Source organism: Xiphophorus couchianus, chromosome 15 (genome assembly GCF_001444195.1).
Source record: "Xiphophorus couchianus chromosome 15, X_couchianus-1.0, whole genome shotgun sequence".
In the NCBI taxonomy this organism is placed as follows: Eukaryota; Metazoa; Chordata; class Actinopteri; order Cyprinodontiformes; family Poeciliidae; genus Xiphophorus; species Xiphophorus couchianus.
Window position 1 is genome coordinate 16,572,121 of NC_040242.1, and position 12,104 is coordinate 16,584,224.

The 12,104-nt window shown below is 39.9% G+C and overlaps 1 protein-coding gene across 1 annotated transcript; it reads left to right on the top strand.

Annotated features, from left to right (window-relative positions):
* Positions 1-145: 145 nt before the first annotated feature.
* LOC114158848 (solute carrier family 23 member 1-like) lies at positions 146-10,216 on the top strand. The gene is made up of 13 exons (XM_028040742.1): positions 146-152; positions 2,374-2,387; positions 4,151-4,297; positions 5,599-5,756; positions 6,099-6,258; positions 6,710-6,891; positions 7,072-7,192; positions 7,285-7,441; positions 7,540-7,793; positions 7,878-8,042; positions 8,186-8,294; positions 8,435-8,530; positions 9,672-10,216. The coding sequence occupies exons 1-13, from the start codon at positions 146-148 to the stop codon at positions 9,893-9,895; spliced, it is 1,794 nt and encodes a 597-aa protein (XP_027896543.1). The 3' UTR covers positions 9,896-10,216.
* Positions 10,217-12,104: the final 1,888 nt, after the last annotated feature.

Below are 12,104 nucleotides of genomic sequence, written 5' to 3' on the forward strand. Positions count from 1 at the left end.
GTGTTCTGCCTGGGGCTGCGTGGGTTGATGCTTCCCAGGTACTTGCTTCATTTTTGCTTTTGTTCTAGGCCAGGACTTCTGCAGGTGAGCTGCAGTGTGATTATAGTCATTTGAAAACACCCCCAGAACGTAGGACGTGTTCGATATGCCGGGTGAGACTCCTACAGGGTTTTCTCCAGTTTTATGTCTGCCGGATCTCATTCTTGCAGTGCTTCTTTGTAATTTACGACGAGATAAGATACTTCTCTGCTTTTAGATTCTTGCCTGCTCCACCACAGCTGCGTCTAATGATTGAAGTACCTCTTCAGCAGGCCAAGTTTGGTAAAGGTCTGGTAATGAGCAATTTATCCGGTGTGTTGGAGCACGAATGTATCTAAAAGCTGCAGGATGCTAGCTGGAGTTGGAAACCCTCGTCAGTGACAGAGAAGCAGATTTCACCCTGGAAAGGATGCAAATCAAAACCTTTGGGCAACACAGAGACACAAACAACCAGGCAATTTCAAATCAGGCTTTACTGAAGAATAACGAGAATAAGTCAATGTGCTCAAAAGTGTCGGTGCCACAGGCACAGAAACTGTTGCACAAACTCGCTTATTTTTCTCAAGTTAATATTTTCAGTTTGTACTATTTTATATGTAAATATTCATAAGGGATGGCTCGATGTTCTTCAGCTATAATTTCTTCAGCTTTTAATTTTTGCTCATTGTGATTTTTTTTTTTTTTTCCATTACAAAACTCACTAGACTCTTAAATCATTTTACTGAAATCAAAGCATTTATTGAAACACTTCATGAATAGCATAGTACTCAGAGGAAGTTGCAAAGAATTATAAATGCACCAAAAAGGCACACATGCGATTCCTTTTTGTTTGGTTCTGGAAGATTATCCGCTTATTCGGTGTTGTCGTCTACTTCGGGTTCTCTTTATATTGCTTGATTATCAGTCTGAAAATGTATTGCATAATGAAATCAGATGATCCCCTGCAGGACAAATGTAATTAAGAAACATTATGATGAGCATTGCTCAATAAGTTGGTGCCGTATATCGTCTTTTCTTTTCTCCTTTTGCTTCATGTTTGAGCATGCCAATCCGGTCCAGTTTCCAGTTTCTTTGTGTTCCAGCTTGGGGTGTGTGCAGTAAAATCTGCCCATCATTCAGTCACCGAGTTGTAAATCAAAACGGGCTTCTTTCTTGAGGAGATTACACACAATTTTGGAGCTTGTGACAAATTTTTAAAAATAAATTAATTAATAAATTAAATCACAGATTAACAAGTTTTGACAATTTCCATATATGTTTTGAGATCCAACGAAAACAGAGTAACACTTCCATCTGTACCTATTCAGACCTTGCGTCCTTTGCCAGCAAAAAACACTGCAGTGTGTAACTGATGACTAAAAGCTGAAAGTGAATGGTTTTTTTTTCTTGTGACAATTACATTATTAACCTTCAGTATACTTGGTGGTGGGCGAGTACACTCACAGAATGGCCTAAATTGATTAATTTTATTTGTTAATTGAACATATGTAATGAGGTTTGCATACTTTCCAGAGTTACATATTTACACCTACCTTTCTACCTTTAGAGAGAAGCTGTTGTTTCTCTCCTTTGTGTGTTTGGTTGACTATTTGACTTTTGGTGACATTTTTCGACTTTAGAACATAGGAAAAGTTATAAATTAGCTGTACTTTAAGGAAAGGTGTGTCTGGGTATTGCTTAGGTTAAGGGAGAGTTTGTCAATTCTGGTCCTCAGGCCTCCATGCCCTGCATGCTTCAGCTTCTGCCACACACCTGGCTTGAATCTGTGGGTGATTAACAGACCTCTGCAGCACCAAGTGCTGCAGAATCGCCTTGTTATTAGAAAAGCACTTTCTGTTGTTACGCAAGCAGGAGACACTGCCACTCTTAATGTTCAGGAAACAGTAGATTAGGAGGCACACTGCAGTTTGTTTTAATGAACACGATTGCTTTTAAAAGAGCACTTCTTACTGGAACACTGCTACAAACCTTAAACGTGACAAACTAAGCTGCCGTTTGGCTGTGAAATGATACGGCCACATTGTCTAAAAAAAACAACAAAAAAACACGTCGCCCAGAGATAATGATGTGCTACAGTGCAGCGAGAGACATTAGAGCTTAGTGTGTTGCAAAGACTTTCACTTAGAATATTAATGACTCTCAGCATGCAGGATCAACAAGAATTTTGTAAGTAAAAACACAACTATAGGTGGGCTAATGTGAGCAGAGAATGCTGCCAGGCACTCAGTAGTGTAGGTGTCACAAGTGTGTTGCTGCACGTCTGCCCGAATAAATCATGTCACTCTGACCTGCTCTTAGCCCGTGGTATTCTGTCTTCCACTGTTGTTAACCCAGATCAGCGAGAAAAGGTGAGTGTGCACGACTCCCCCGTGGACTGCACTGAAATATGCTTCAGAAAACATCCAGGCGTCGGATTTTGTGACCTGAAGTTTACCCAAGTGCCCACAGGAAGTTGCCAAGAGCATAGATCTACGATTTAAACACGCAATGTCCTACAAAGAAAAGTGTTCTGCCTGTTTTGGAAGGTTTTACATTTTTATGTTGCATCCATAGAAGCAGGTCTGATCAATCTGAGGTTACTCAAAGGAATTCATGTTCAGCTCCCCAGAATGTATATATTATAAAATCACCTTTTACAGCAATTAAAACTAAAAGGAATTGAACTGTTGTCTTATTGATTTTTTGTTTTCAGCTTCAGGGTGATGTTTTGGCTCACCGTATCTGATTAGTTTTAATCAGATCCAAATGTGATTAAAACTAATCTATGTTGTAGCTGTGCCTCATTTTCCTCTAACAACTTATCAGTAAAACAGACACAAGAATCTGTCTTGCGAATTTGACAGGGTTGTAAAATGAGTAACAGTTTAGCTCCAAGATAAAAAAAACATAACCTGGGATCATTCCAACATAAGTTCCAGTTAAAAAACAACTTTACAGCTCTTGGTGATATCAAAATCCCTCCCCCCCCCGTTGACTCACAAGCGTATAAACCTCATGCTGTCAAAGGTTACCAAAGGTGTTTTACGTTATCTCTTTGCAGAAAAGCAAAACAAATCCCGCAGTTTTTGAGGTTTGAAGTCGATTGCTTAGATTTAACATTTATTTTCAGATGGTTCCACGTTTAAACTTGCTTTTACGTTACATACCTCGGTGTTTCATGCTGTGTTTGAAATGGGAACGCCGTCCCTCCCTGTGAATTGGTAGGAGATAAGGAAGGTGAGAGACTTGCACCGGTTTGTCCCTCTGAGATCATGTAGCTGAGGTGGATCTGTTAATAATTTTGAGAATCTGTGGTCAGTGTGTGTTTTTCCTGGGATGCGAGCACGCTAATTAACACCTGGGGAATGGTGTAGAACAGAAGGGACACTCTCTTTTCACAGAATCACTTTATTGACTACTTCCTCCAACAGTTTTTGGCTTAATGGTACGATTGCAATGGATTCAGTGAAGAAAAGCAAAGGAAGCAAAGGACATGACAACCTGGCAAGTACAATTACTACTTCACGTAAAACCCAAGAGGTTTTGTTCACATGTATATATGTAGTTTTTCATATATGTTTGTGAGCATATCTTTACAAAGATGAAGATTTATATTTCCATAGACGTTATATTTACCTCTTCAAGGAAACTTTAGTGATGCAAAAGCTTCAGAAATGTTTTATGGTCTATGTTCAGAATCTACAAGGATTTATTGATTCAAATAGTCTACTTTTTAAAGTTTTTTTTTTTTACTTTAAAAACAACTTCTTCACTCCTTTAAACATATTGAAAGAGGCATCACTGAATTCTGTCGCGCATAATAACGGGAACGTACATCTGCAGGATTCACCCGTTTTTGTCAGGTCATGGAAATGTAACGTGCTGTCGTGACAAATTTAGGGCAGATATCAGTAAACATGTGTATATGTACGAGTCTCCAAGTAAGCTTTGACGCTTGTTTGTGTTAAAAAAAAAAAAAAAATCGACAGTAATGTAGATTTAGTGCAGAGTCGACAGGTGAGTAATCGCTTGACTTGATTAAAAGTGATTCCTTGTCATTTCTTAGTCTTCACAATTTATTCTGCTTGCTTGCTTTGTTTTTTTTTTTTGTTTTGGGGATGTTGCACTACAGTTGCAGGAGCAAATCCATGATCAGCTTGAGACAAAGGTGGATAACCCCAGCTGGAGCAACTGTGTGGCAGAGGAGGACAGAAACAAACCAACCTACTGTGTGACTGATGTCCCTCCTTGGTCCATTTGCATTTTCTTGGCTGTTCAGGTGGGGCACCGTAGACAACCAATCTCACTGTATATATATATATATTTTAAAAAATCTGATCAGTTATAACTTAAATAGGTCAAATTAATTATTTCTACAACAAACACTTGGGATGTGTAACAGTTCACAAAGAGGTGGAAAGGAATTTACCCCTAATACTTGCTAGTGTCTCCTCATCATTGATTAAGTAAATTAAATAACAAGTCCACTTTTAAGCTACACACTATATATTGTCTAACTAAACTGGAACATGAGATGGGATTTTTTTTCTATCGGAATCAATTTAATTAAATCCCTAAAACGTGTCAACAGTCTGATGTCCAGTGGAAGATTGATTATGAGGATTCAATTTCAAGGTTTAAGACATTAAGACAATTTAGGACAGCAGTAAAGGGCAGGGGATGATGACAAAGAAAACTGTTTTATACAGCAAACCCTGAACTTGAATCGCATTAGAAAATTCTCTCTGGACAAACAGATTCCATATGGTGCTGGTTGATGCCACAACCAAATTCTTCCCACTCATGTTATAACAAAGTGTGTAAAAAAAAACAAAAAAAACACAGCGTAGTTTAGCTATTAACTCTGGTTGGCAGTTTACAAAAGCAGTTAATGAAAATTAAGGTAAATCAGCTACTAACTTCCTTCTTGTGGAGTGAACTATTTACTGGAAAAGAGTTTTGTTTTCAGTCAGCGATAAGCTCCAGGTCAGTTCAGCTATTCATCAATTCAATGCAATCTGCTTGTAGATTGCATACTCAGGGATTTAAAGCAAAAGTGAAAACATTGAAATAGAGGCTTTCTTCACTCATGCATGCTATTCCTTTCTATACTTTTATTTTTGAGGAACAGCAATTTAGAAAATACCTGGTAACCAAAGTGGTTGGATGTGATTAGGCGATGTTCATAACAAACCGCAAGCTGATGTTTGCTGGCTTTGGCGGAACAAACTGTGAAGATAAAGACGGGAAGATCCATAATAATTACAGATTTGAATAAAGAAGAAGCATAAATGTCAACAGGCTACTTGGACAGAGGCTCAGAAAACAGCAGCAGAGTGATTTCTCATGAACTGAATGTATTTAGGCTAGGGAGGTTCGTTACGTGAGTGCTAGGCAAGATGAATGCATGACGGGAAAAGGACGGAGGGCAGCAGGTGTGTCAAGCTAAAATACGCTTGGAGGAAAAATGAAAAACGTAGACAGTGGAAAGCTAGCCTTGATATTTATTGAAAACCAACTCGATGTTTGGCTCTGTTTGCGTGTCACGTTTGTAAAAGGGCATGTTTATCTCCTCCACAGCATTACCTGACAGCATTTGGTGGGATCATTTCCATCCCCCTCATCCTCTCCGAGGGTCTGTGTCTGCAGCATGACACCCTGACCCAGGGGCTTCTGATCAACACCATATTCTTTGTTTCGGGCCTCTGCACCGTTCTGCAGGTCACCTTTGGTGTCAGGTGAGAACTCCTGGTTTGAGAGGGAAAAGGTCCAAAGTGTTTGAACATTTTGTAGTTAAATTGCAGCTCATCTGCATCTGTTTTTGTCCAGATGGCGTAAGCCTGTAAGTTTGCAATAGAATGAGTCTATGCCAAAGATAGTTAAAGGTCCATGCTAAGCAGGACAACAGTGTGCTGACCCACTTTTTAATAAACTAAATGCAAATTTTCCTAAAAAAATAAAATCCATAGATTTAAGTTTGAAATGACACCTTGTTCTTTTGTAGTGTTGTGACCTATTTGACTTTTACTGCAGGCTGCATTGCTTTTCATTTGTTTTTGTTTTCTTCGTCAAACTTGGAGACTTCCTATCCTGCAGGGAGGCACGTTTGCCTTGGTGACTCCAGCCATGGCCGTGTTATCTATGCCAGAGTGGAAGTGCCCGGCTTGGACGCAGAATGCCAGTTTGGTCAACACCTCCTCCCCTGCTTTTATCGAAGAGTGGCAGGGCCGCATGAGAACAGTGAGCCAACACCAACAATTTCATTCTCTAACTGGAAATGTATGCATTTAGAATACAGTATTTCCAAGTCTAGTCACAGATTCTCTCAGTAACATATTTTGATGCAACCAACTCCGTTGCAGGTGGATTTTTTTTACTTAGCAGGTCATTAAATGCATGTGCACACCACACTTTTCAGAATTGCACTGCAAATCTATTTGAAAATCATTCCTTTCCTCCACCTGCATAATGATGTGCTGCTCTGTGTCGGTCTGTCACATACCGTCTAAATGAAATATGATTACTTTTGTGGGTTTAAACTGACAAAATGTGAAAACAAAGCAAGAAAGACGAGTACTCTTTCATGGCACTGAATATGTTGCCGGTTCTGGGGAACTATAACAAGTCGTGGCCATTATTAAGAGTGAAACATCAGCGCTCATGCTTCTGGTTCTTGTGTTTCTGTCCACAGCTGCAGGGCTCTATCATGGTGGCCTCTGTCCTCCAGATTCTTGTTGGTTTCTCTGGCCTCATCGGGTTCCTCATGCGCTTCATTGGCCCCTTAACCATTGCCCCCACTGTGTCTCTGATAGGCCTGGCTCTGTTTGACCCGGCTGGAGTAAAAGCTGGCAGCCACTGGGGCATTTCTGCTTTGTAAGTAGCTCCTCGCAAAGGATGCCGATAAGCTCCAGTTTTAATTCAAGAGCTCGGATTTTAAAAACAGAATATGACATCTCTCTTCAAGATGTGTGTTTACTACTTAGAGCAGCATCTGCTTGTCTCGGGACTGGTTTTTAGTTTGAATGTTACTCTGTTCCTTTGTTGTACTCACAGGACGATGGGGCTGATCATTGTGTTCTCTCAGTACCTCCGTCTCATACCGATTCCCGTTCCCTCGTGCTGCAAAACCAAGAAAAGGAAAACTTCAAAGTTTTACATCTTCCAAACCATGCCCGTATGATGTCTTCTGTTGTGGTTTGCGTGTCGTTTGAGGCTAAAATGTCGACATCTGAGCTCTAATCCATACTAATTTTAGATGTCAATTAGATTCTGCTGGGCATCACCATCTCGTGGTTTGTCTGTTATCTTCTCACCATATTTGATGTCCTGCCGTCTGGTTCTGCTCACTACGGTTACCTGGCCCGCACTGATGTGAAGGGAAATGTGGTGAGCAAGGCTTCTTGGTTCACACTGCCATACCCCGGTGCGTAGGTTTACTAACAAAAAAAACCCCACACAGTTTGATTGGTCGATTGATTTAAAAGACCAATTCAGTGATCAGCAGTTTGACTTGTCGTTCAGGCAGGTGGGGGGTTCCAACTGTGAACCTGGCAGCTGTGGTTGGGATCCTGGCTGGAATAGTCTGCTCCATGGCAGAGTCTGTGGGCGACTACCATGCCTGCGCCAGGTTGTCAGGGGCCCCTCCTCCGCCGAAGCACGCCATCAGCAGGGGGATCGGAGTGGAAGGGATCGGCTCTTTACTGGCGGGGGCCTTCGGGACGGGCAACGGCACCACGTCTTTCAGCGAGAACGTGGCGGCTCTCGGTATCACCAGGGTAAGTGCAAAAAAAAACAAACAAAAAAAAAACGCTGATTGGATGCTTTTGCAAAGTAGTTTTAAAATAATCCCCTGATGGCAGGTGGGTAGTCGGACTGTGATTCTCCTGAGTGGATTTCTCATGATTCTGATGGGAGTGGTGGGCAAAATTGGAGCCATCTTCACCACCATTCCCACTCCTGTCATCGGAGGGATGTTTCTGATCATGTTCGGTGTCATATGTGCTGCTGGGATTTCCAATTTGCAGGTGAATAGATAAGTCTGTATATATATTATATATATATATATATATATATATTTATTTATTTATTTATTTTTTTTTGTTGCTGACAAATTTCTCCAATCGTGGCGGGTTTTTTTCTTTTTTTGGTAATCCTTCGTTTTGGACAGTTTACAGACATGAATTCTTCTCGGAATATCTTTGTGTTTGGGTTCTCGATGTTTTCGGCACTTGCCATCCCAAACTGGATCATGAAGAATCCCGGAGTTCTAGAGACAGGTACGGTTCATGCGCTGCTGCTTTCACCTTGAATTACGATGCGGCTCGCTGTTTCTGCTTTCAGCAGGGAAACAGTGAGCGAGTTTTTCCCAAAAGCAAGCTGTTATTTCACTGTCATGTCTTCTGTGCGTATGACTCAGGTGTCAAAGAGGTGGACCAAGTTCTGCATGTATTGTTCACCACCCATATGTTTGTAGGAGGATTCCTCGGCTGCTTCTTAGATAACACGATTCCTGGTAAGCTGAGGTGGAGAGCTGAGTTACAATGACTTTCTTCCTTTCTTTGATTTTCAGCACTGATACATTCAATCACAATGAGAGAGCATGCTCTAATGGAGAAAGCGTAGGTTGCCTCATTGCTATTGTTTAGCGTAATAATGGTTTTTTTCCCCACATATTCTCACATTACTACAAATCTCTTTGTATTTTTTAAGGGTTTTATGTAATGAATCAACACAAAGTACTGCATAATACAAAAGTGAAACAATGAAAGAAAATAGAGATAGAAATAAGTTTTTATTACAAAAATCAAAAAATCTGAAAAGTGTGACATTCAGTGCCCATTGGCAAATATTTAGCAGCCCCAAGTTTTATTTTTTGCAATACGTCTATTGGGATATGACTCTAATGGTTTTATACATCGAAACTTATTTTTTTCCACCGTTCCTTCCAAAACGGCTCAAAAAGGAATGGAGAGCATCAGCACATTCAAGTATTATGATCTTGACCTTTGTCTTGGTCATTCTAACACATAAATATGCCTTGATCTAACTAATTAACTATAGTTGAGGGTTATTGTCCGATTGATAGGTGAACCACTTCCCTTCATCCATCTGATCATCATATCTGATCATCATTTGAGCTTCTGCTAAAAAAAGAAAGAAAAAAAAAACTTCCAGCGCATTATGCTCCCACCACCATGTTTTACTTCGGGGATAACTAGAGAAGTGTTTGTTTTCCACCAAATAGATATTCTATTTGTGCAACTCCTCAATATTTACTAATTCAGTTCCTTCTGAAGGCACTTACTTGTGATGGATTTCATTTAGGGGTGTTTAGGGGCATGCCACACATTTCAAATTTTCTTTAGCAAAAAATAAAAAGAAAGAAAGAAATTAAACCCATTTATGACTTTTCTTCATCTTTACAACTGCATGCTGCTTTATGTTAATGTATCACACACATTCACCTAAAATACACTGAGATTTGAAGTTTGGGGTGGAATGTGTGTATATATATATATATATATATATATACTGATTAAGATTGCTTGACTAGAATTCATTTCCACCGCACATCGTATACTTTTAGTGCTACTGAAATCATCAACGTAAAACTGTAAGCCACTCTGCATAAACATATATTTCACCTCATTCAGGGACCAAGCGTGAACGTGGCATTCTCACCTGGAACGCAGGACATCCCGAAGACTCCAGTAACGACTTGGCATCAGAAGAGGTTTACAGTCTCCCGTTTGGGATAACTACGTGCCTTCAAAAGCAGTCCTGGGTCCGCTACATCCCCTTTTGCCCACCGAACGAACCTGAGTCAGGGGACGGCATGCCACAGAGCGAGGGGACTGAGCAAATGACAAGAGTTTAAACTTTAAAAAAAAAATTTTAAATCATGGTTTTAAAATAATAAAAGAAAAACATTTTAATTTGAAATAATTCATGTGGTTTCACTTTTCATTGAGCATTGATTGTTGTGTATACATATATATTACAATTATAGCACCTTTGATTGATTGTAAATTGCTGTTGATGTCGTTCTGAGTAAAATCGTGAATGGTGTCCTTATTGTGTTTAAGTTGAAATGTCCAGAAACCATCACAGTGTTTATTTTTGAAGAAATGACAGCTTAATAATGTTTCTGTTCCACATGGAGCAGATGTGACAGCCTCTGTCAACACTTTAAAAAAAAGTGAACTACTGATTGATTAAAGTGTTAAAGTGATGCGCCATTTTTTCATTTTCCTTCAAATAAGTCATGGTGCTGAAACTGAACAGCATAACAGGGTGCTCCTCCGTTTCTCCTTGGAAAGGAAATTAAATACGGCCTGAGGATATATTTATTATCACACATCCCCATCTCCACATACAGACAGCTGCTAAAAAACCTAAAGCAGCAGCATCACCGCTCGAAATGTCATTGTATTTCCTCTGCAAACACAGATAACACATCATCTCCATCTCTACTGTTTACCTTCCACACTGTCAGCTCTTTGTCTCTACTTTCATTTCCTCTGTCTAAATGAACATCATCTCCCATCTGACAGGCAGATGGGAGATGGTGTAGTGTTTGGACCAGAGGCCATGCACATCTCCTGAGGGTGTGTTTTGACTATTGGTCAGTGGTTCACTGCCCACTCTATAATGCTTGTCGCAGCCTTCGGTTCCAAAAAAAAAAGCAAAGATAAACTCCAATAAAGGCTGTGGGTGGTAACGGGTGTTTTGGGATTTGTACGCACTTTGCCGATTCATTTATTGTTAAAGTTGAAATAAAAAAGTCTTGTAACTTAGTTGAAATAAAAAAAATAAATAAAAAATACTTTCCATTTACTGTCCAAGTGCTCAAATGTTCAAGTGTTCAACTGTTCAAGTGTTCAAATGTTCAAGTGGTCAAAAAATCATTCTACCAAAACCTCCCGTCCACCCCAGACATTCACCAAACAATCCACCAAACAATCCAGCAAACAATCCACCCCGCACCCAGCACCCGGTGTGTTCTTAATCGCTCAAATTGGTGGGCGGGTCTAACGATTAACAATGTAATCTAAATAATTCCAAATATAAAAATCAACCACAAATTTTGAATCTAAATTAACTTAAATATATTCCTACTACACAAAGAACAAAACAAAATTGGTAGAAATTATAAACTACAAAACTTTTACATAAATGGCCACGACATCCCGGCCCCTAATTCATGTACAAGAATTACATCTAACATCTGCATAAGTGGCCATTAACAAATGCAAAATTAATATCATTAGCAGACATAGCTCTTCAACAATATTTTCTATTAACAAATACTTCATTTAAACATTAACTTATGCAGTATACAATGTTTTTTTTTTTTTGTTTTTTTTTTTTTTTAAGTCCATATGTCTTCTTAGTGAAAAATTAAAAAAGGTAAAAACAGTCAATGTTCCATGACTTCCACGTTCTTCTCTTGTCCATGTGCATGGTCTGTGTGTGTATAAAAGTGTAGGTAGTAGAATGAGATGTACAGCATGTCAGTAAATGAGTATCAGTGTAAATGTAGAGCCAGAGGTTCCAGAACTTAGCTTAGTTGGAGACAAACATTTGCTGTCGTCTCTACACAGCCTCCAGCAGGAGACATATCTTGTTGATCGGCTTCTCCAGCTCATTTGTTCTCGTCTTGACTCGCACACGTCGAGCCAATCCACTTGCATCTGCCATGGTTTCTGTGATGCGTCCAATAGGCCAAGAATTTCTTGGTGCAGCCTCGTCAACAACAAGCACCACATCATCAATGGCAAAGTTCCTGCGAGTCTTGTTCCATTTCCGTCGCTCTTGCAACATAGGGAGATATTCTTTCACCCACCGTTTCCAGAACAGGTCCACAATGTATTGGGCTTGCCTCCAACGTCTCCGCGTGTACAGGTCCTCCTTTTTGAACAAACCTGGTGGCAGCACAGGCTTACCTTTTAACTGGAGCAAATGATTTGGAGTAAGAGCCTCTAAATCATTGGGATCTTCAGAAGAAGGTGTAATCGGGCGATCATTTAATATAGCCTCCACTTCACATAAAACTGTGTGCAAGCCTTCATCATCTAGTACTTGCT